At 29.7% G+C, this 26,170-nt stretch overlaps 1 protein-coding gene across 2 annotated transcripts in view; it reads right to left on the reverse strand.

Moving 5' to 3' along the window:
• LOC106689827 (xanthine dehydrogenase) overlaps positions 1 to 26,170 on the reverse strand; it is a gene marked incomplete at its 3' end in the record, with an annotated part of 76,622 nt that overhangs the window by 36,174 nt on the left and 14,278 nt on the right. Inside the window, 1 exon segment of one of the 2 annotated variants that reach the window (XM_067050248.1) lies at positions 3,598 to 3,718. Coding sequence (XP_066906349.1) covers positions 3,598 to 3,647 — 50 coding nt within the window. 2 annotated transcript variants of the gene reach the window in all.

Consider the following 26,170-nt stretch of genomic DNA (forward strand, 5'->3'; position numbering starts at 1 on the left):
AAAAAAAAAAAAAAGGTGATTTTCTTTTTTATAATATTGTTTTTAGATACTCTCCCTTAAGATATCTGTTTTTACATACCTATTATATATTGATACATTTTATTAACTTTTGCGCTCTTATAATTTTGCATTTTAACCCCTTTTTGTTTTTTTGTTGTTTTTTTTTTCTCTCTCACATTAACAATTTTATCCCTACGACCTTTTGACCATTAGATTTCTGTTATCTAACTCCGTTTGCCGACTTGCACTCTAGAGGCATTTCCTGCAATTTAAAATAGTTTAGCCAGAATTTTCTTCCTATAACCTCTATGTTCTTTCTCTCGTATCTAATATTTCTTACTTTCTTCATTCTCGATTCTCTTTATATTTCATCTTATCCCTTGTTCTTTCTTTTACAAAATTATTTTTAAATACAATTCATTATTAATTTAACTAATTCTTTATACTCATCTATATATCTATAAGGTTTTTAATGTTGCTCATCAATATAATATTCTTACCCACTGTATCATTTATTTATTACTCACATTTATATGTATATGAATAATAATGTTATCAATCTACTTCTGTCTTTGTCCATAGTTATTTATCAACTAGTTCATATTTTCATTTCATTGTTATGTATATTTCCAAAATTGTTAGTCTATTATTTATTTTAGTTTATTTACTTTTTATTTTTTTCTCTTTGAATGATGGTTGTTGTTATTTTATTTGTATAGTCCTCATGAATTAGGTCGAAACGTCGGCACAAATAAATAATTCTTTTATTTGTGCTTTTTCTACTGACCGCGGGGGGCCCCCGACCTTCTTCTCTTATGTCTACGGTCAATTATATTCACCTTATTATATTATAAAATTAATGGTAACAATATTTTATAAATATAATAAGGATTTAAGTGAAGTAGGTTAAAAAACTTGTTCTATGAAAAAGCAGATGATATTCGTTTATAGCGTCGTCTGAAACATTCAAGTAACATTTTTTGAAGAAATTAAAAACCGGAAAATTTTGAACTCAATTTATTAGCAGGATTTTTTCTGTGTCCACTGTTCATATAAACGTTTATAATTGCTTTACATTTTATTCAATTCCTACGTTAATACAAGCTCAATGTTTGCTCTTTTTACCTATTTTATCACCATTTATATATGCCGTTACTAGGGCATAACATTGGTTTTAAATTAAGAAAAACTTTTTAAACATTTTATTTTATATCTCCAGTTCTAATTTGTTTCATTAAATCCGGTGTGTTCCCTTTGGTGCAGTTTTTAGAGCCCTAAACTAATCCTAAGTTTCATGCGATTGGTTGAGTCGTGTTTTTTACCATATATTTTTATTATGTAATGCTATTTACCGCTATAAACTAAATATAATTAGTAAGAAATTAATTAAATCACTAATACGATGTGTAAATAAACTAAATACATTAATTTATATCAAACTTTTAATTGTATAAACCAATCCTAAGTTTCGTGCAGATTGGTTGAGTCGTTTTTTTTTACCATATATTTTTATTAAGCAATGCTATTTACCGCTATAAACTAAATATAAATAGTAAGAAACTAATTAAATCACTAATACAATGTGTAAATAAACTAAATACATTAATTTATATCAAACTTTTAATTGTATTGAATTAATTTATATACTTCACTAAATTTAGCAATTGTAAAGCATTGCCGGGTCTGCCAATGATTTATAAAACAGAATTTGACACAATATTTGATTCCGGATCATATATTTGGATAGAAATATTTCTTTAATATAATATAAGTGACCAACAATGAGCCACAGGTATGCACTAATTTTGGTACATCAAAGCATATTTAAATTATTATTATAATTTAAAAAATAATTTTAAATTTTTAAACGTTTTAAGCTTTAAAACTTATCAGACTTTTAACCGTAGTATCATATTTATAAATATTCATATTTCCGCTTTAAAATGCACACTTATGTTATAATTTTTAGTGCGCCTACCACAGACAGTGGCTAGGAGTCCTAAAATATCAGTTTAAAGACAAAAAATGTATTGGAATGTAGTCGCCTTTTTTCTCAAGTACAGAACCGTAACTCCAGGTATGTGACGATCAAATTGTTATTTTATTCTGAAAATAAATCGGAAGAATTAATGCTAACTTCTATGAGGTTTTATCCCAGAACACCGGTTAATTTCTTGTACTTATTTTTTCAATATTATTAATTTCTATCCGTCTATTTTCGCATATTAATTTTTATTAAAAATGGAACTAAACATATAGAAATTCACTACAATTAAAAAAATTAAACTTTATATTTAAATCTGGAATTATAATTATTTATTTACTCACGCAGAAGAATTATTTAAATCTTTTTTTAAAATTAGAACTTTTTTTTATAAAAGGTAATTGAAATAAATTGTCAAATTAGAAATCAGGAATTAATTTTTTTCCCTATAATTCGAACTGAAAAACAAAATATTTTATTCCAATTACTGAAGAGAGAAGTGCGAATAAATATGTATATACCTGATGTTGTTCATAAAATTGACTTGAATAATAAATCTAAAATAAATCTCTTGATGTACTTTTTTAAATAATTAGAAAGATCGAATTCCGAGAACATCAACAACGATTATTTAAATGTTTATTATTAATAGTTAAAATGTTTATTATTTAGAATTATAATTCCTAATGGTGTTGAATATACTTTACTCATTAAAAATACCGCTATTACTTATTTTGTATAATCAGTCTGAGATAAAAATTTCTTTTAAGTAATAAAAGTTTTTATTTTACATTTTTTCCCTTCACTAGAAGATTAATGGCTGTACAGAAATTATTTATAAACAGTAGCATTAATTAGTATTACCTTGTTCGATATTTGTAGGTTTATAAATAATAACAAAAATTATTCTTAATTAAAACATATTATATGTCCAACGTTTCGGCCTATCCGGCCATCATCAAGGACAGTCTTAATTTTATGTATCACAGGCAATATGATTTAATAAAGAAGGTTGAAATCATTTTGATAATTAGTGTTGTTATAATTAAAAGTAGCAATAATATTTAAAAATGATGATTTCCACAAAAAAAAAAGAATAAAGATTTCTTAATAAGTTTCAAAATGATTATAAATAAAAGTTATTTTTCTGACTTTTCTTTATCGGTTCACAGATTTTCTATACGTTTTGAATGTAATCTGTATAATAAATCGTTGCTTAAGAACCTCGTAATCGTATGTAATACCTCGTAAATTTGAACATATCGACAAAACAATTTTTATACTCCTTAAATTTAAAAAAACAAAAATAAAAAACTAGAGACATCTCGTCTCCACCATCGTTTGTAGAATATTAATAATTAATTTCACACTAAGAGAATTCTTTTGAGATGTTTCTAATTATATATTTTTTATCTATTTTTTTTTTAGTTGAATAAAGATTCTTTATATATACTATTTTTAAATTAAAAAAAAATAATTCTCACGAATTTATCAAAATAAGTTCAATCAATAAGAAATTCTTTTAAATACTTTTTATCTATTCCTCAGTTAAGGATTATAATTAAAATAATCTTAATCGTTTAAAAACATCTAACACCGATTGAAAGACTGACCTGGGAAGGATTACGAAATCATCCTGAATGTGGCTGTTTCCTGCGCCCATAATTGTAGGACTGCCTGCGGTCGACTGATGTCCTTTTCAGCTAATTTCTTGCGCGTCTTCCCCCACCAAAAGTTTTGTTCACGAAACAGTCGAAAAAAACATTATCTTTATAGAGAAAAAAATAAATATGCGCTATCATTTAATATCTAAAAAGATATCATATATTTTATTTTTTTATTTAATTGATGTCTTGTTTATCCTTAACTAAATTCTTTATGACTTTTTAATCGGAAGAGTTGATGTCTAAAATGTTTTATACCTAAAGAAGGCAATTATTTTTGAGATACTTAATCATTTTATTTATTTATTTATTCATTAAAAAAATTAGAGCCAGTATAGTCCGACCAAGTAAAAATGATAGACATAAATAAAATTTATTAGTTACTGTTTATAAGCTAGATCTGTACAATATGAATTAATCACTAGCGATAAAACTAATAATTCAATAAACAAATACTAAAATGAAAATAAATATTATAAAAATATTTGAAAGAAATTATGAAGTGAATACTAATGATGCAAATTTAAAATTAGTGATTTAATAATAATGGGCTAATGCTAATAATAATAAGTATGGAGTGAACTAGATTAAAATAAGTATACATGATAAAATATAAAAAATAATAAAATATATATTATACAACATACAGTAATATATACAATATGTAACATGATATAAAATATAAAAAATAATAAAATATATATTATACAACATACAGTAATATATACAATATGTAACATGATATAAAATATAAAAAATAATTAAAAAATTAAGGATAGTTAAATAGGATCTAAAAGATACCATAAAATAAAGTGATACAAGAATACGATAGAAGTAAGGATCTAAGTATATCTAAATGAATAATGCCTAAAACTAAACGCACACATATGTATAGCTAAGTTTAATAGTTTTTTGGATATGTTTGGCAAAAATAGCAGTTGTTGTTTGAGCCTTTTTTTATTATTAATATTTTTTTTTTTAAATATTTAACAGTTTTTTTTTTCTCTAGTCAGAGATGTTGGTTAAATCAAAATAAATTTAAATGAAGAAATATATGAAATAAGAAAAGTTAATAATTGACTTAAGTGGGAAAACAATATTATCGAATTAGTAAATCAATTGTAAAACTATTTATTTATTTTTTACTTAATTTCTTTAACCTTCATTACTCCAAATTAGTTTGATTCGAAAAAAAATTATTTTTGTTTAAATTTGTTAAATTGCTCATTAATGATCTTTTATTTTCATTATATAAACCTTATGTGTGATTCTTTCATTTCAAACATAGATTATTCTTATATTTTATAAATTTTAATTTTTCTTTGTTTTATTTTCTTCCAATAATCCCTTTTTTTTTTACACTATTGTGAAATACTCAAATTAACAAGCATTATTTGAAACGGGGCCCGAGATTCGTGTTTGTGTTATATAACATCACTCGCTACATCAGTAATCATAATGAAATTAGCAGTAAAAAAAAATAAAAACCTCAACACCGTCAGACAGAATGACAACCCAAATGGACTATCAGTCCAACTCATCTTATCCCTCATCTGTCCCTTAAGAAATAAATGAATGTAATGCTGGTTAATATTCTACAGTTTTTGAACTGTATCTTTTATTTCGATTATCATTTTTAAGTGGATGCATGATTTTATATAGTAATTTACTAACTATATAAATTGTAATTGTAACTTTGTGATTTCAACTTTGTAAAATGCAAAATTTTAATTGTAACTTTCTCACCTTCACTCTGCAATTGTTACTTCGTGAATTTGTCAATTATTTTTTACTAACTTTGTGATTTCAGTGTAAATGTCCCTAGTGGTCGAAACACTTAATAAAATTAATAAGTTTCGATTATCGACTAACTTTAATTGCTATTGCTATCCGGTTGATTAAATATTTATCAAAATTATATTTTTTTACACAAAAAAGTGTTATTTTATATAAACTAAAAATGTTACAGTTAATTTCATCGCGACGAATTTTTTAATGGTATTAATTTATTCATTTTATTTTTTGTTACATTCTGAAAGCAGTTTAAAAGATGTTTAGTGATACCTAACATCCGCTGGTTATATTTTAATTTTGGTTATATTATTATAACATGCTTTCATATTATAGAGCAAGGACTGGGGATTTGATTATGAACTAGTTAACGTTCGATAATTAGTGCAACTTATTATAAGTTCAAAATTCGATGTTGCAACAAATCTAATTATTTCCTTCACACAGTTTGAGAAAAGTGACTACTACACGATGGGTGCAACTTGTCTTGAGTTTCTGTTATGCGACATAGTATACCTTCGGCGCCTAGTGAACTCCAAATTGTTATTGATCAAATCATGCTTTTCGGCTCAACGTGAACATGAACCAACACCACGAATTAAAATTTTTAATTGTTGATAACATATTTCTCTCGACCATGGCGCTTAGTGATCTTCATCAGACTCAATCGAATAAAACACATGTTTATAGCCCAGTTATGTAAGCACATGTTATATGACAACCAAAGCTGAATGCTAAAGATTTTTTAATCACAATGATTTGGAGATGAGAAAGTGGATTTCATAAGAAGTTTACTTTTGATTAAAATATTATTTCCCTTGATAAAATAGTGAAGGGTTCCCTGTTACGCTTGTTACTGAACTGCGGCCGTGACAGATTTGTGTAAAAATAAAGTAATCCATTAACATGACTTCTTCACCTTACATAAAAAATGCCTAGAGCGTAAATGACTTAAAATTTATAATATAAATGATTACAACTTAAATTAATAGATATATTTCCTAAATATAAACATGACTAATTATTGATATTTCTTCATCATATGAGGCTGTTTAAGGAAAAGTGGCATAGCTATTTTTTTTTTTTATATACAATCTTATGATTAAACATGAATTCCCCATAGAGAAATCCATTAAATGGTGAGGCAGCTCATTATTTTCTATCAGCCGCAAAACATTTTTTGGAATGCAGATGAAATAATTGTCACATTCTTAGGAAAAGTGGTGTAAGTCAGATTTATTAATTCTAAAAAAACATCACTGATACTATAAAACAAAAAAAGGGGATTTATGTGGCCACTCATCAGGTATCATGGTTACAGATCCAATGGATATTTCATAAACCCTACTTCCCATTTTATTTTGAAAGTTTAAATGAAGAAACGCTTTTCTCAGCCTTGAGTATTGTCCCAAACAAGAGAACAAGATAAGGTCAAACACAAAGACATTCTCATAAAAAAATACAGTTTTCTTTTCTTCTAGGCTATTTTTACCATAAGAGATCTTGAGGCGTCTTTACTGTTTATATATAACCAATCATATTCTTATATGGAGACTGCATTCACAACAAACCTTTTTTTCAAATACTGTTCAGTATTTGAAGATTACATTACTCTTTTTTAGAACTATTTTTTTTTTGTTTAACTTCACTATTGATCTCGTTTGCATGAGTATCTCCGAAAATAATCACTCCTAAACTTAATTTAAAAATTATTTGATCTATTCCATAACTATAATTTGTATCACTTATTTCATTTACATAATTAATAATAATTACTGGGATTATTTAAAATTACCTTAAATGTCATAACAATATTGTTTATATGCAGTTATGACCGGTCGGTAGAGTTGCCTACAGTAGTCTGACGGGCTTCACAAACCCATGGAGAGAGAAACAATATGGGTTTCGGTTATGAGTGCTCACCGATCCATCCACTTGCCCCCTTACTATGCTAGACGTTGCATAAGCTTGATTACCTATCATTTCACCTACCTATAATTAATTGTCTTAGCCTGCCCAGCCTAATGGCCGCCTACGTAAATATAACGAACCCTAAGTATTCTATATAATTTAGATATTGTACTATTACACAAAACTAAAATTATATTGTATAATAAACTACTGCTAATAAATCAGTAGTTTGATGATGGATATGTAACATCGAACTACTGCTGCACACCTGTATTGCTTGAAAGGCAGGGGAAGGTGAAAATAAATAAATAAAAAAAGTCTTACTAGTGACCCATCCTCTCTCACTATATTATACAACATATTTTTAATAATAGTAATAGTAATATAATTTTTGTAATAGTACAATATCTAAATTATAGAGAATAGTAATCACTAGTAAGGCACTGTGCCACAACTCCAAGGACCTGGGTTCGAATTCGGTTGTGGCTGATAATTATTTTTGGTTTCACTTGAAACCACTCACAGCCGTGAGTCAGACCTATGTGATCGGGAGCTCTCCGGGGTCCACCCAGCCTCACGAGGTAGATATCCTTAATTGGGTAAAAATCCGGCGGTGGAACGTAATTTTGTACAAATCATCTTCTTGCACAACCGTTGGTCTAGAAACAGTAAATTCTTACAAAGTACTGGACCCCTACATGTAGGTTCTAGCGATACAGATTACTTTTTTTAAATACAATATGGAATGCCAGTCGATTTTATCGAAATGTTGTAAAATTCCATGTCTTCACCCTTTTCAAATATGGAATTTCAGTTCCTTATTTATTTTCATTTTTGAGACCATTATCGTGGCCTAGGTATTTGGACTTGAAATTACTATTTCTGTAAAAAATTTGAATTCAAAATTTTTCACGATTTTAGTACTTCCCATTTCTTTATATTCAAAATTCAGGTTAGTGGAAGTAAAAATCTTCAGATATTTTGTTTTTATTATAGGAATAATTGAAATGCTCTTGGGAATTTGGTGGACTCATAAATAAAGGAATGCTGAAAAAGGTTAATCATTATCTAGAAAAACTGTATTAAAATTGTATTAGATTTGGCTTTTAACATTTTGTAGAGATGTGTATAGATGCTGCGATTGTATTTTGAATCGTGTTATCTAATTTTTTTTTTTTTTTTTTTTTTCAAATCCTCTTTATTTATATATAATTACAATTACAAATATAATAATGTATAGTATATATACCTATTACATACTGACTTGGTTTGCCGTATGGCAGTATAAGTTGAGTTGAACCGCTGAAGGCGGTTTCACATTGGTAACATACAAGTTGGGGGCTTACACAGAATGGAGAGGGACCACTCTGGTCGTGTTATCTAATCATTTCATATAAAATTTTATTATTATTTAACATTAACCTTTGTTTGGGAGGATAACATATGGGATCCAATATGACAATAATGAATGTCTAGGCAATTCTAGAGATAACAAAGAAAGTCATCATTAGCCAATATCAAATGAACTGAGATATCTGATTAAAATAAAACGAATATTTATCTTTTACTATTGAATCAATTTATTTCTTTTTTCTCAATCCACAGTTTTGACTAAATCATACAGACACGTCAGCCCTGGTTCATTATTACGCATTATATAATTTAACTTTAATAAATCGTAGTGTGATGGATTACTGTTTAATATTTACTGATGCTGAAAACCAGGGCAGGATTAGGCCTAGTCTAGAAGCTACTGGGAAATGCTAATCACAAGATCCTCATCTTGACATTCCCAGTACCTAGTTTAAAATGAAGAACTAACTGAAAGTAATATGGGACACCAATATGTAAAATGAAATTACGTGGCGATAATTTAAAATGCGTATTGAAATTATAAGGCAATGTTGCTTGAGAGGTAGGGAATGGGCATTTATTTGTATTAGTCAGTGTAATTGAATTTTACGTTTAGAGATTCCTCAAGGAGTATCCTTGGTCCCATCCTCTACACCGTCTATACAGCTAACATTCTAACCAATCCTAACACTATCCTCCCACCTATGCCGATGACACATGTGTGCTCGCAGTTAATAATAATCCATTAATTTCATCCCAAACTCTCCAATCCCATATTACAACCATCGAAGAATGGTGTCGTAATTGGGGGATTAAGATAAATTCCAACAAATCCTATCAAATCACCTTTACCCTTCGTCGTAAACCTACTGATTGCCCTACAGTTTCATTAAGTAATGTTACTCTTATCCCTGTAGAACAGATCCGCTACCTTGGACTACATTTGGACAAACGATTACCTGGAATCCTCACACAAGACTGAAAAGACAGGAAACTGCATGTCAATTTCGACTATTACAGCACTTACTAGACAAACGGTCTAAACTTCCAACACATTACAAAAGACTGATCTACATGACTATAATAAGGAGAATCTGGACATATGGAGTTGAGCTTTGGGGCTCCACTCCTCTCCCTCTTCCCCTTCCGGGAACAATTAGATTGGATTAGCAAGATTATATACACTGTATATACAATACGACACAGCGGAGGATCCAGATGAATGAAATTCAAATTCAAACTTTGGCGTTTTGTGGGTCATCAATCATGATTTCGGAATAGGTTTTTCCGACTCGAGTACTGATAACATTTTGAAGTGAAACTTCTTTACCTACGTTCTATAACTCAAGGAGAAAAAAATTATACGGAAGTTGATTGATATCGTGACGCGAGGGGACGTTCGAGATGAAACTTGAGTGGTTGGATGAGGATAATTATAGACGTGTTTTGCATTTAGATTAAAATATCTTGAAAACTATAAATCGTAGCAGTATATTGAGAAATTTTATGCATTTCATTCTTTTTGGAATTAGCTATAATTTAAAATTTAATTTTCGCGCTACATAGGGATAAAAAGTAGAAAAATGAAAAATATAGCCCAAGAAATGAAATGATGACGAATTTTCAAACGTTTGAATTAAAAGATGGTGATATGAGGAGTGGTTGGGGTGGGGTCAGAAAATAACACAAATAAGTTGAAAAAACCTTATTTAGTAGTACCAACGTTTCTGCCAGAATTTCTAAACCTTCATCAGGGCTAGTTTTAGGAGATCGGAAACCTAAGTGATAGATAGGTCCACTTAGATTTTCGATCTCCAAGAAGTAGCCATGATGAAGGCTAGAAATTCTGGCCGAAACGTTGGCTCAATTAAATAAATTTTTTCAACTTATTTGTGTTATTTTCTGACCCCACCCCAACCATCTTCTCGTCATATATGTTATCCACTGTCAACTATCTTCTCATCATATTAAAATATAGTAAATTTTTTAATAGCCTATAATAACATAATGTATTAGAATCTTTATAATCAGTATAGATATTTTAATAGATTATTTCATTTCCACAAGTTTCACTCCTGTCTGCCAGTCTCACGACTGCCACCAGTTTTTGTTTTTAATTTATTTTATCAAATTTACAACTGCAAACTACAACTAGTAAATGTGTTATGATTTATAGTACAATGTCACGATACATACTGCTGCAGAATCTACCAATCGGGAGGTCTTCAATAAGATAGTTGAAGGTTTTGAGGCCATTTTCTTTTCAGGCACCATGGCGCATTTTCGAGAATAGAAGAGGAAGAAAGGTTATAAATAAATGGTTTTTGGTGTTTAGGGAATTTATTATGAAAGGATTTATAGTAGTTTTGGCCAAAGAGGCAATATATGGAACGTTAAGGACAATAAGGATGATTATATTTGTTAGAAGTAAGAAGGATTTAGTACTTTAGGTTGTAAGGATTGGAACCCAGAGGAATATTTAAAAATTACATGATAATTATTTTCGTAGCTACTTATAAGCTAATCGGTCACTTATCTGATGTCTACACGATTCAAGGGCAACAACACTACAACCTAAGCCTTGCTACATCGCAAATTTTAACTGGAGCATGTAGAATACCGGTTTTTATAACTGCGCATGTACTTAGCAGTTTGATGATTGTAAAAAATCACCTTGGAACAAATCTATAGTCTCCAATGACGTAGAAATATTGTTAAAGCCATTTCAATCGACGTAGTCTTTTGAAGAAAAGCTTTAAATAGCAAAGAAAACAAAGAAACATTTATTTGATGAGGCCAACAATAGAAAACATAAACATAAAATAAAATAATGAATATAAGTTAAAATTGAAGGCAGTTTAGACAGAAATAAATTACCAAATTATAAATAAAATATTGGATGACGGTCCCGAAATAAATATGATCCACTCTGTCAGAGGAAGATATTTTGCTATAAAGAAGTGTAAGGCACCCACTTAAAGCCGCTATAGCCGCTTCGTAGTTATAAATACCGTTCCAACTCAAAGTTGTCAGAAGTTGGTGGGCCCACGTCTGTACTGGCTCTTTAATGTTTTCAGGATTCATACCCTTAGTTAAATTAATTACCACAATTGTATTCATAAATGCAGTGGATTGTATTATTTATCACAATCAACAGTTAAGATGAACAAAAACAAAAAAGGCTACACTCGTACTTAATGAAGGCAGACAGGGTCTGGTAGTTGGAATGTTAGAAATGTAATCAAATTTTAAAAAATCCCCCATTTTGTATTCTCCCTACCTATACTTGGCAGACTCATCAATTTTGACTAGTAATTATAGATAGTTTTCATTAAAGTAATAAAAAATTAGGGTGAAATAACTGTATTTTTTTCTTTCTGGCTCTTGTCTTGTCACAAATTTTGACCACACAAATCAAGCCATCCATCAGGGCCTCAATGTTTTATATATTGTCGACTTTACCAGAAAAAGATACCAATCCTTCCATGAGAAACTTTCCAACTGCCCAAACCCACTTGTTTGTGACCTGGCTTCTCCTTCATTACCTGATAATCCTCCTAGGCGTCTGAAAAGAAGATGGCCTCGAAATATTTTCCTCTAAAAATGTTATTGGAGTTCTATGAATGGGTAGATTCTCCACATGTTTGTATCATTTCATTTTATAACTAACAGCAAATTTACTGGTTGTATATATCTTAATACGGTAGTAAATATAAATAAATAAATTACCAAAAAAGGAAATATATATTTTTCCTAGTCATATCTACAGGTGATTTGTAAATCATTATTATCTATAAAAATCTGACTTATCTCTATGAGATAATGCATATTTTTTCCACTATGCTTGGCACCTTAAGCATACGTTGGACACTTAAAATGAGGTAAAATCGGCAGTGAAAACTTGATCTTTTTCAAATATTTTTCACATCTCCTAAGCCCCGGTAAATTGATTTAGTGGGTTAAAAATTTTATTCGAGTTGATTTTAGAGTAGTGCTTGTTTGGTGCAAAGGCCTGTGATTTAAGATTTTGAGGGAAATAAGAAAATCAGGACAAGTAAGCGAAGTTTGTATCTCTTCTAATTTCTACTAGTGATACAAAACGGTGACACTCATTGTTAGCGATCCACCTCTCAGCAGCAACAGATATAACTTTCCTAGCATCTAAATTTAATTTAACATTATTAACAATATTATATTCTCTTTTGGCTTACACCCTCTCTACAATTTATTACTTTTCTTCCTTTCAATATACCTATATGTTTTGTTTTAACTAAACACCTTCTAAAAAGGAGTATACAAAACTCATAAATTAGACCGGGGAATGTCTGATGAAAACAGTGCCTTTTGGGGTCCCAACGTTTTCCTCCCATACTCTTTATATGGTTTTGGGTATTTTTTAAGGTTATGTATACTTCTAAAGCCTATGAAACAGAAATGCGTAGGAAATAAGACCTTAGTAACGGAGCTCTGCTGCTCAATGTTTTTAAGGTTTTTTTTTTTTGTAAAGGTAGGAATTCAAGGAAGAACGCAAAGAGTTTTACTATTTCCCACAGAAAACTTCCCATTTCCAGTAATAATTAACAATGTCCTTGGCCGCTCGTGACCTCAGCCATCACGCCTGAAACAGCCCGGGCTCTGATTTTCTCCCTTCGTGATAACCTAGATTCAGATAGCTTTTGATGTTATTCTGAAAACTTACATAACTATCGAATGCATTGGAAACGTAAACATAAATATTAACCACAACTACCTCAGCCAAAGGGAAATCCTGTTGAACGATTTCTTCGATAGGGATTGCTAATGACATATCATTAAGGGGTAAATTGTAGCTGAATTTCTGAGAGGTTTCTTCACCGTGTGGTCTCAATATTCGATAGCAGTTCTCAAAAGAGTACCAAATAAATTCCTGGTGAATTAATTATAACTTGAATTTTTCTCTACATTATTTATTTACATCTATTGTGAACAACTTTATCTTAATTGTTAGTTTTTCTTGCGGGATTCATATTTAATTAATGAATTACAATCAACATAATTAAATAAAATCTATATGTATATATAGTTGACCGTAAAGATTTAAATATAAGCAGATGGTCAGGGTGACTGGTTCAACCGTTCGCTTTAAACAGTCCCGATGAAGCCCTGCAAAGTGGGGCGAAACGTTGGACATTAAAATATTTTTAAACTATTTGTTCTTTTTTTTTACCGCAACCCTGACCATCTTCTTATAATTAAATAAGATCATATAATTACGCCCATGATTTTTATTATAACCCTCTACAATAATAAACTTCTTTACTACAGAATTACATTATTTTTAAAATATTTATGACGGCCCCAATTCATTGGCCATTTTCAAAACAATCATCCTCACTCCAGTTGTACTATTAAAATATAGTTTTATATATCCAACTCATGGAAATACTTGTAAATTATTATAATTTTTTTTTCTTCTCCTACTCTGCGCCATTTAGATGGTCAATTTCTTGAGGCTTTTATGTCTAAAATAAATTAATTAATATTATAAACATAACCTTTTTTAAAAAAATTATATCACTGTTTAATTTTTTTCCTGATCAAGCAATATTTATTACTTTTTTCAAAAATAAATTGGAAGAAAATCCTAAATTACCTTTTATCTTAAAATATAGCCAAGATATTTGCCATATTTTCCATTATGTTTTGTACTCATTACTTTAAAATACGCCTTTAATTGGTCAATTGTATATTCGGTAGGATCTATTGTTCAACTATTCCTCTTTTGCAAAATAGAAGTGGAGTTTCTTTAATCAACTTAGGAGTTCGGTGTACCATATGTGTTAATTTTTTGTGTCGATTTTATATTCGATTGCATAACTTTGATTTTCTGCAATTGTGATGGCTTCTATTTTTCTCTGTATATACTACTGTAACATCTTTAAAAACAAAATTATGTCCTTTTTCTAAATGGTTTTATACTAATGCCATTTTTTTTATTATATTTATAAAAGTAAATAATCTTAAATATAATAAAAAGAAAAAGCATTAGTATAAAACCATGCAGAAAAATGACATCATTTAAAATTTCAAAATGTAAAATAGTATTTAATTAAAAGAATAGTTTTAGAAGCCATTACAACAGCGAAATATTATTTATTTAAATCTATTGCAAACAACTTTATCTTAGTTGTTAGTTTTTCTTTTTGGATTCATATTTAATTAATGGGTTTCTAACAAAATAATTGTAGAAAATCATATTCTCATTACACCTAAGATTTTATATTTTTTATTAAAAACTACATAATAATAAACTTCTTTATAACTGAATTACATTATTTTAAATATATTTATGACGTTCGACACTAATTCATTGGCTTTTGTCAAAACACAATCATGGTAGTAGAAAACTGGCAGTTCTACAAAAATACTTTCATATTATTCGAAAACCGTGGTTCTCGCAAGCAAACATAGGGAAAGACATCACAAATACTTACATTAAACTTAAGACAATAAATTATTATGATTTGCAATATCTGCCTACACAAAATAGGCATAACTGAAACTTTTCAATTGGAAAACTTCAGCGGTAAGCAGATCCTTAAGCTTATTATACTTGAATGTCCGTCATACAAACAACAACGTGAAATTATTGTTCAAAGATGTAGATACAAATCAAAATAATATGTACGATGGTTTATTGAAAGTGATAGGCTATACAAAAATATGTTACATACATAAATATGTGAAATCTATTAACAAAAATGTATAACAAATAGTTATGGTTTAGTATAGTACAGTAAATCAGATTAATTTAACTTAATAAATAATAGTATTAACAGAGTGATTGGGCAAACTGTCCTACAGGGATATTAAGATAGAATATAGTTAATTAATTTTTGGCTGTATAGAATAAACCAATTAGCCCCCCCCCAAAAAAAAACACTACCATCACATTATGAAAATATAATTTAATATATGTACAACTCATAAACTATTATAAATCTAATCTATTATGGATCTTCTTTGTATTCTTCTGTTATTTTCAGCTATTTAGTTGGTCATTTTTTCCGAGGCTTTTATATCTAAAATAAAGTAATTATTGTTATACACAAATTCTTTTTAAAAAATCTATATCACTGTTACTATTATATGAGCTAAAATATGTTTTGATTTATGCCCTAATTGGGCAAAATTTATTACTTTTTTCAAAAATAAATTTGAAACAAATCCTCAATTACCCTATCTTTTAAAATAGAGCAAAATATTTTTCACTTTAACTTTTACACTCATTAGTTTAAAATACTCCTTGAATTGTTTAATATTATACTCTATTGGATTTATTGTTCAACTATTGCTGTTTTGCAAAACGGAAGCGGACTTTAAACAACTTGGGAATTCGGAATACCCTATACTTAATTGTTTGTGTCTATTTTATAATTCATTGCATACTTTTGATTTTCCGCTATAGTAATGGCTTCTAAAATTATTCTTTTATTTTAATATCTTGAAATTTTAAAATCTATCCTTTTTATGCATGGTATTATACTAATGCTGTTCTTAAAATTATATTTACGATTATTTAATTTTATAAATATTTTTATTAGGTTTAGGATAATTTATTTTTTTAAATAATCCTAAAAATATTTAAAAAAATGGTATTAGTATAAAACCATGTAGAAAAAGGACATAATTTTGATTTTCAAGATGTTAAAGTAGTATATTAATAAATAAATTGTTTTAGAAGCCATCATAATGGCGGAAAATCAAAATTATCCAATCGGAAAAAAATTAAACAAAATATAAATTTTTTAAAAAAGATTTTGTGTATAATAATAATTTATTTATTTTTGACTCAAAAACCTAGAGAAATTGACCATCTAAAGAGCCAAAAATAGAAGAAGAAAACAAAAAATTAGAATAATGTACAAGTACTTCTATGAGTTTTGTATATGCAATTATATTTTAATAATGTGACGCCATGAATATTTTTCAAATAATTTAATTCTGTTGTAAAGACGTTTATTATTACATATATTGTCATTATTATGCTGGTAGATTCTGTATTTGGTTTAATTTTTTATTTATTTACATTATTCAAGGAAAATGACTCGTTTCAATTCATGGTACCTTTACAAGGTATATATTGAGTAAGGAATAAAAAAATAAATAAAATGTCCTTCAATGTAGCTAGTCATAAATAAATCAGTGATAATTGGTTCACATGCACAACCTCAACACACATTTTGTCCTTGATGCATTTAGTTGCCAAGATACCATCAGAGCATATTCAACCATCCCTATTCTCTAGCACACTCTATACCCAGCCTCATTCATCTCTTTCAAGAGTATGAGTGTGTAATTTCCACAATAATTTAAAAACACAAATATTTCAGAAATTGGAGAACCTGTTTAGAATTCTTAAAAGTTAATAAAACATGTTACTAAAATATAATCCCAACGGCGATATCTTTGAAGTTATCGTACTTGTAGGACTTTGTATATGTAAATTTTTTTAAAATGGAAAACGAACTAATTTTTAAAATTTTAAATATTCATTCACAATAGGTAAGTGAAATGGTCATATCTAAAATAGCAGAATAATGAAGGTATTTAATAAAAGTGGAGAAAATTGAAAATTTTTAATAAAGTTGGAAATAATGTAGAAACTGTCAAGTTTAAAGTGCCCCCTCCAACAAATTTCAGTAGCATTGCCCGTGGAGGCATCTTATAAATTATGATGGCATTGAGAAATCTGACCGGGGCCAACTCCACTCTAGCGACCTTACACAACCTCTATAGGACTTTTAAATCACCCTGGAGTTATTAGCTTACATAGGGCAAGAGCTTTAACATAATAACAATAATAATAAATTTTCATCACAATACTATTTTTTATTAATTAATTAACTTACTCATTAGATTTAAGTGATATAAAAGTTATTTACAGATAGAGATTTGTCTTTTGCCTGATCGTTCACATTCGACCTCTGAGGTCATTGTGAATTACGTAGCTAATTTTTACCGTTGTGAAAAATTTCGAATTCATATTTTCGATGGAAACACTCGTTTAGAGTCCTCTGAGTCCAAATAACCAAATTTTGCAATTTGCAATTCTGTGTGTATATGAACAGCCAAGTTAAAAAACGAGAAGTAGTATGAAACATAAAATATATATTTATATGATATATATTTATGGGATGTTAAAGTTACATTTTCGTTAAAATCAATCTACCTGTAGTTCCACTTTATAAAATGGATGTTACAATTTATTTTCTCATACGATCTCAATGAAGCTTGATTTATAAGTGTACAATTTAATAGTTTTATGGTGGTATAATGAAATAAAAATGAAAAATTTATTATTATTAACTGGGACTAAGTTCTTTTAGGTTTAACAATATATGGGCCAAAAAAAGTGTAGTCCCTCTTACTCCTTATGCTATGCAATTCCTAAGAAATATGAAAGAAATAAGAACATAGAAAAAGTATATATAAATAAAATATCAAAAAGTAGTTTTAATATTCTATGTTGAATGTAATATTTATTCAGTTTCGAGAAGAAAAAAGGTGGTGGAACAGAATGCATTTAATCGAAGCGTACGGTAAAGGGAATGGAGTTCCAGAGAGAGGCAGCTCAACGAAAGAATGATTTGCCAAACGTCAAGCAGTTTGATGAGGTGGTGGGTAGAAGCAGAAGGACAGGATTTGGACCCTGTTTCATAATAAAGTACAAACTAATACTATTAGTCTTGTCAATTTAACTTAATAAAATTACACTTACTTCTACATTGGTAACTTGTATTTTAGTACTTTTAACTCCTATCACTAATAGTCCTCCCTATTATGAAAAAAAAAGTATTAATGCAATCACCACGTTGTTTCTATACTTGTACTATGAACTAATACTATTAGCTTTCATCATGAAACAAGGCCCTGGTTGTACGTTATGGCCAAAGGATTTGAAGGCTGACATTGCAGGTTATAGGAAGGGGGCTGAGTTCTAATTACTTGGAATCAGAAAGACGGTAGAAAACCTCGCTTGGAAAGGTAATGAGCAATTCAGGAGATGTTCAAATTTAGCTTGCATTACACCTAGAGTCTGCCGTACACAATACAGCTATAGTCAAAGTGGAGGAAAACAAGGGGGGAAACTAGGATTTGGGGGGTTTTAAGTGGAAGGAGATACTGGAGGTTGAGAGTTGTCATGGTTCAATTGAAAAATTAGAGGATGTGTGGTTTCCAACATAGAGTTTGGTCAAAGGTGACTCCAAGGTTTTTGACTGACGTTTGGAATGGCATAGGGGCATTGTTCAGGGTAAGGTTGGGAGGTCCCGGAATAGATTAAAGTAGAGAGGGAGATCTAATTATGACGGTTTTAGTCTCTTGGGCATTTAACGTAAGTTTATTTTTCGTTACCTAAGTGCTGATTCCATTTATGTCTTCTTGCAGTTTCAGAATGGCATCTGAGACGAAAGCGGGATCGAATCAAAGATAAATTTGGACTTCATTTTAGTATATATAATAATGGGGATGCTGGATGGATTGATAGATATTGAAAAGAGGCTAAGGGATAATGAGAGAACTTGAAGCACGCCTCTTGGATGTTCTATGGAACTAGGAGGGGGCAATGAGGAACAACAATATGCTGCCAAAGACAACAGCCCAATAGGCAAGTATGAATGCTATCTTAAGTATAGTCGGGGGTTGGATTGTACTAGTATAAGTCAAAAGAATAGTCAATAACATGACCCACGACATGACTGGCATTGTATTTGCTGATGGTAATATGAAGGTTATAGATATTGTTGTACGAAATGACAATGCTAATTAAGAATAACACGAAAGTATCGAGCCCTAGCATCTTACAGTTTAAGATTTGTATAGAGTGGATTAAATATATAAAAGGACTGACTATTGTAATCTCCAGCATGGAATGGTTTGAAACAGACCTTAGTCCACTGACAGACTGAAATATGTTACAAATCTAAGCCAGAAGGGCAAGGATTGTAAGAACTTTCCTTAATATTCAACTGAACTATAAAGAACTGTTATAAAGTAGTAAGAGTAGAACCACCGTCTATCCAGGAAAAAAATTTTAGTCCAAAAGAAAATTGGGTTGTAATATGATTTTTTTTTAATATTTACATCTTTAATAAAAATGTATACAGCAAGTAAATTTAATGTTAGTTATACAATGACATGATAAAGATATGTAAAGAACTCCAATAACATTTCTAGAGGAGAAGATCTCAAGGCCATCTTATTTTCAGAAGCCTAGAAGAATTATAAAGTAATGTAAGTGAAGCAAGATTACAAACAATTGGGTTTGGGTGGTTAAGAAGTTTATCATGAAAGGATTGGTATCTGGTTCTGGCCAAATCGGCAATATATTGAGGTCCTAATGGATGACTTGATTTGTGACAAAGTAAGAAACATTAAGGATTTTGGATTCTAAGGATTGGATACGAGAGGAATCCCAGGTTTAGTGAAGCCCCGATTTGTTATATTTAAGCTAAGTCCCAAGTTGATTTGCATAGTAGTAACGAAGAAAATGTGAATAAATTTGTGACAAAGTAAGAAACATTAAGGATTTTGGATTCTAAGGATTGGATACGAGAGGAATCCCAGGTTTAGTGAAGCCCCGATTTGTTACATTTAAGCTAAGTCACAAGTTGATTTGCATAGTAGTAACGAAGAAAATGTGAAATTAATGCAGTGGATACTTATTAATATTTTTTATAATGGACGCAATTGAGGATTCATGAAAATTGCGGAACTTTTCAACAGTATAATTTTCTTGTTCATTGAGCCGATATATATAATATCCATAGTTTAGCTTAGTAGTTTTGTAAAGTTTAATTATTTCCTGGCCTCTAGCATGCGCGCCCACGGATTGCGAAACTAGTTTCCGCCCTATTTATAAACTGAACACACACACATGGGTAAAGCTCACAGAATCCAACTAGAAATTGTATTAGATTTAATTTTTATAAGGATGTGCCCACAAAATTAACTAACTATCGGGTTAGTGGATATTATTCAGGTCGCCAGTAATGCAGGAACCAGAAACATGACCCATTGAAATAGAACATACATCCTCAACTAATTTTAAAAATTAGTTTCAATCAGACTTGACACCAAAAAACATTTCTCATGGTCCTAAAACTCTTATTAATTAGATCCTAATCCTAGCATAACAGTTATAGTATAACAAAATTTATTCATTGTAAATATTAAATTCTGCTACAACGTTGTTAGGCAATAATATAGATAATAGGCAAGAACTGCGATTGTCAATTTCCATTTTACAATAAGTCTCTTGGCCACTGCCGTTTCAACATCGTGGTATATTACAGTGATGGGTGAAACTGGATAAGGTCTGAACCAAAGGATTAGGATGATTAGAAAAATTTATATGGAATTTTTAGGATTTGGTTGGTATGAGGCCAAGGACAAAAGAGATATGAAGGTCATGGTGGTGTAGTGTTCTGTTATAAATATAGTATAAGAAATTAAACAGAATTTTAGCTGTCTAATTCTGCGTCAAATGAGTACCATAATATATCGATTTGGTTAAATATTATGTCGTAAACCAGTTACAGGAATTAGTAACAGCCGTAGCAGGTGATTTAAGACCTTATCACTTCGCCTAATTATTACTTTATAGTACTCATTCTACGCATAATCTAATGTTTATAAGATCCACCGTTCAGGACTTTTAGACGAAAAAAACTTTTAAAAAAGACCTCTTGAACAAATCTTTCTAATTAGTTACTGGGTCAAACTAATTAACTATTTAGTAACCGTTTTAGAACTAACAGAAATGCGATTCTTTGATAAAGTTGGATTCATATATATTACTATAACTTAGGTATGGCAAAATTTGAAAATAAATTTCAAATTCAGTTTACAACGATTTACGTTTTGGGATATAATATCCAACCAAATGTTATAGTATTTATTCGACGCAGAATTTAATGCTGTTTAATCTTAATCTAAACTTTATCCACCGTTTAGGAGCTATAAGTGAAATAGGAGTATAAGTAAAAAAAAATGAAAAACCTTATTCGTTACTTTATTAAATTAATCACCTGATTAGTAAGAGTTTTAAAACCGCCAGAAATGTGCTTCCAAGTTAAGTCTGATAGAATATAATTTTTACAATTATTTGCAGGTTAATATGGATAATATGGAGCATGTAATATGGACTACATGCATGCTCGCGTACTGCTTGTATTTGATTATTGAAGCTGAGAAACTACAATGTGAGATAAATTAATTTATTTGTAACTCCCAAAGCAGTTAGTGATGGCATTTAGGGTGACTTGGTTGGTTAACCTAATAGTTTGACAATTAAATTAATTAAAAATTAAATATGGAAGTCCTTAGATTATAGCCCACATTATTTTCATGCGCACAAACTAACTTTCACTTTAGTAGACATATTTCAACTATGCTAAACCAGCTGGTTTAGATTCAATCCACCTCTTCTGGTGTGTCATAACCTTGAGAATGGTTGGGACACACTCTAGCTTGAAGAGGCCGATTCAAGCTACTAGTTAATGATAATTACATTAAAGAAAAAAAAATTTTCCTATTTACAACTATTTATTATAATCATTTTAATAGAATTTATTTGTAGTATAATGCACCTTTTAACATAGGATAAAATTTTAAAAAAACAAAAGGCCCAATTTCAATACGAAACCTAAAAGGCCACATAGGAGACGGTCTGTCGCGACGGGCAGCGATATCTAATTGTATTGGTCAGGCGGTCTCGTTGTATTTGTATGGTTATTACGACGCAATGTTGTATGATCTTGGGTCTGGCAGAACACGGCCAACGGCCGACGTTAATTCTCCCGACGACAAGCGATCCATTTGTATAAATTTACAGATTGCCCCCCTGACTACTTCAACCGCTGTTGAAACAGTGCGTAAATACACCTATCCATATGATAGTTTACACAAACTTTATAAAAAATTGTTAAAGAAGGCTGAAGCGTGGAATGAGATAGTTGAAGAATTCAAAATAACAAATTAATAATACAATAATATACTAATTATATGTATTTAAAATAAAATTACATTTCTAAAAGGAATATGGCCCAGGTGCAGTTAAAATAACTTCGTAGTAAATAATCTATTTACAGTGGGCCTCACTTAGCTGGGCTTTTTGTATGAATGAAAGCAAAAGATGAATGAAAGAAAGCGCTTCATTCTTTGGCTTTCATTCATTCCTGCCTATGTAAAGCCTTTTTTAAATATGGGGTTCTTAAATTATTAACAACGTTAGTATTATTTCTAGTTGAAAATAATTGACTCTGATCTTGTTGATTGTTTTTTCTTATTTCGTTAAATTTCTTGTTTCTATATGTCATTTTTATCGAATCCATCTGGCACCACTAAGTCAAGTGGAGGGGCTACTGTCAAGCTGAAGATATTGGCTGCTAAAGGCCTTAGCTACTCACTTTTCACATCGCTAAAAAGAACGGTTTTTATTTTTTTTTTTTTAAAAAAAAAGGTAATTCGATCTAACAGAAAAACCACCAAACATGAAGCTATCTTATTGTTGCGCATCCCTTATACACGAAATTAATTTTCCCACCTTGGTCAAATTTTATTGTTTTAAAATTAAATCCCGGATTCCAACAATGTAATTTTTCATGCTTTTAACACATTTTTTTCCAAATGAAAAAAATACCTTTCATGCTCTGTAACAAACTGCTGAGTTATTTTACGGAGAAAGAATGCACTGCTACAGAACCGATCCTCGATTGATCTGTGCCCATGACCTTTAGCGCCCGCTCCCCAGCCGCTGAGGCGTCGGCAGTCCTCACACAATACCTCCTTGTATCACGAATAGTCGACACACAGGCATATTAACCAAGAATAACAACATTGTATTTAACATCGTGCGTCATAGACAGGGGCGTATAAACGGACCCACTAAAGTGGCAATTTACCCAGCCCTTGAAGTTTAGAAATATTTCTGATGACTCAAAAATTAATAGAAAAAAAAAATAATAACAGTAATTATTTAGGAATAATTTGAATTATTGTTTGATACTGGTTGATAATCGATTATAATAAAATAATATTCATTTAGTTTCAATCTGTTTATTTTCTTATTATTCCACTCCTACGTTTCGGACCTTCCGGCCATTCTCAAAGATAACTATTAATTAACTATTTCAATTACACTCTTAAAATTAAAAAATTGCTTCCATAAAGATTCTGTATCATAAATGGTTCTACCTTATTCTAAAATCCAACAATGCTGTCAAAAAATTGCAGGATATTTTCCCTTTTTCAGATTATATTTTAGTTTATCGACCTATAAACCATAATTAAACTAAGGAAAGCACTTTTAATTATTAACTTTTATTAACATTTTGTGTTAAATTGCCTATTTCTTATCTAACTAATTCATTTCTTTTTTTACTATTATTACATTTACACTTTCTAATATAACCTTATATATAGCTCTCCTTATTTGTGATACGTTGTTTAAATCAAACTCACATATCACATTTGGCATATTCTCATATATTTATTATTTTATTTTGGTTTACTTATTTAATTATTTCAATGTTAAAATCAATCGAATTAAACCATATATTATTTTTCTCATATGTAATTATTTTGATCATAAATTAATACTGAGCATAATGTTGCTTCAAATTTTTTGAGTCTGATTTGAAATTAACCGTATAATTGATTTATTAAATAAAAGAAATGGTATCCTTTTTTAGTCTCAATAATCTTTGTTATATTAATAGTCCGGCCATCCTCAAGGGCAATCTTCAAATATAAATTCTCACCTCACATCAAAAATTTAAAAATGTTTTACAGGCTATTCTCCCCAGATAATCTAAAAATATAAACTATGATTTGATTTACATGATAGTGATAGTGTTGGTTGATCGAAAATTAAAAATTATTGAAGTTTGATAAGAATAGGGTGTTTTTTACTTATAATTGATGACCTAGGCAGAATAGCCTGCAAAACATTTTTAGATTTTTGATGTGAGGTGAGAATTTGTATTTGAAGATTGTCCTCGAGGATGGCCGATTTGGACTATTAATATAATTAAGAGTGTTGAGACTAAAAAAGGATACCATTTCTTTTATTTAATAAATAAATACCAGTCTCGAGAAATTGAAAACAAATTATATTTAACGTATAATTGATATTTTCTGGTGTTTAGATATCTTCTAGGATTCTGATGTAGAATATATCTCTAAAAACATGGAGGTTAATACATATTATAATGTTATGAATTGTTTCGGAAGTAATGTGCAACGTGATCTACATGAAACACTTTCAATAATTGTAAAGCAATTCTTTCAACTTCCTAAAATATTGAATTCAATTAATTCTCAGTTCAGCGTTTCTATTTTTTCTTTCTTTTAATAATATTGTTTATCTATTCTTGGACGATTTCCTTCAGAATAATATTACAGAAACTAAATATTGGGCTTCAGTGGGTTAAAGAAATAAATAAACCAACAAATAAAAATGATGACATTTATTATTCACAATGCTTTCATTCTTTAACCCGTCATCGGTCGCTAGGTCGATTTTAACATTGATGGCCGCACGTGAGACTTTTTCTCACATTCCTAATTTAGAGCTCATGAATGCATTTTTAAAAATATAAAATTTTGATTTAGATAAGATTTGTTTAAGCATAACAAACTATTATTGTATTTTGTTACAAGAGCAAACTAGTTTTAAGAAATTCAAAAAAGAAACATAATTATAAAATAGTAATGAACACAAAATAATATTTTGAGACAGACAAAGTTATAAAAATAATCAAAATACAGATATATCATAACATTAATTTTTAAAAAATGCCCAGTCTGAATAAATCTCTTGTGACCAACTGGTGCTAGTGAACTCAGTATGACTGGGACTTATCGGTCTTTTGCACTGGTGGTAATTCATTTCTGTTATTTTATAATGCCCAACATCCCATTGTAATAGTGGGCTGGCGTTTTCATTTCACAATGAAGTGAAAACATGAAAAGACAAATTTTTGTCATAAGGATCACCCTAATATACATTTATAGTATTCAAATACAATTCATAGTAAGTATTACGTCCCTACTAAAGCTCCTGTCTCTTATAACGTACGTTTCCGAAGATCTGCTAATTTATTCCTCGAGGGAAAAAAACATTTTTATAGCAGCATCAGTCGCGCTTGAGATAATATCTCATGAAAAGGGTATATTGTGAGGGAAAGATTGGTTACCGGAACTATCCTCCCTTTGTTCTAGGTGGAAGCTCCTATAATATTATGGAATCAAAAAACTTGTAAAATAATATGTATCAATAGCACCTTAAATTAGGTAACGAAACAAACTAAATTTGGTCTACTAAGGATTGTATAAATTCATTCAGTGGTAAGAGCATTGGATATTGTTAACTTTCCATTTTTAATCTTACAAATAAGAAATCTTATTTTTGGAGTATGTAAAT

This window comes from Halyomorpha halys, unplaced genomic scaffold (assembly GCF_000696795.3).
Source record: "Halyomorpha halys isolate HHAL.00 unplaced genomic scaffold, Hhal_1.1 Scaffold1483.1, whole genome shotgun sequence".
Taxonomy (NCBI): domain Eukaryota; kingdom Metazoa; phylum Arthropoda; class Insecta; order Hemiptera; family Pentatomidae; genus Halyomorpha; species Halyomorpha halys.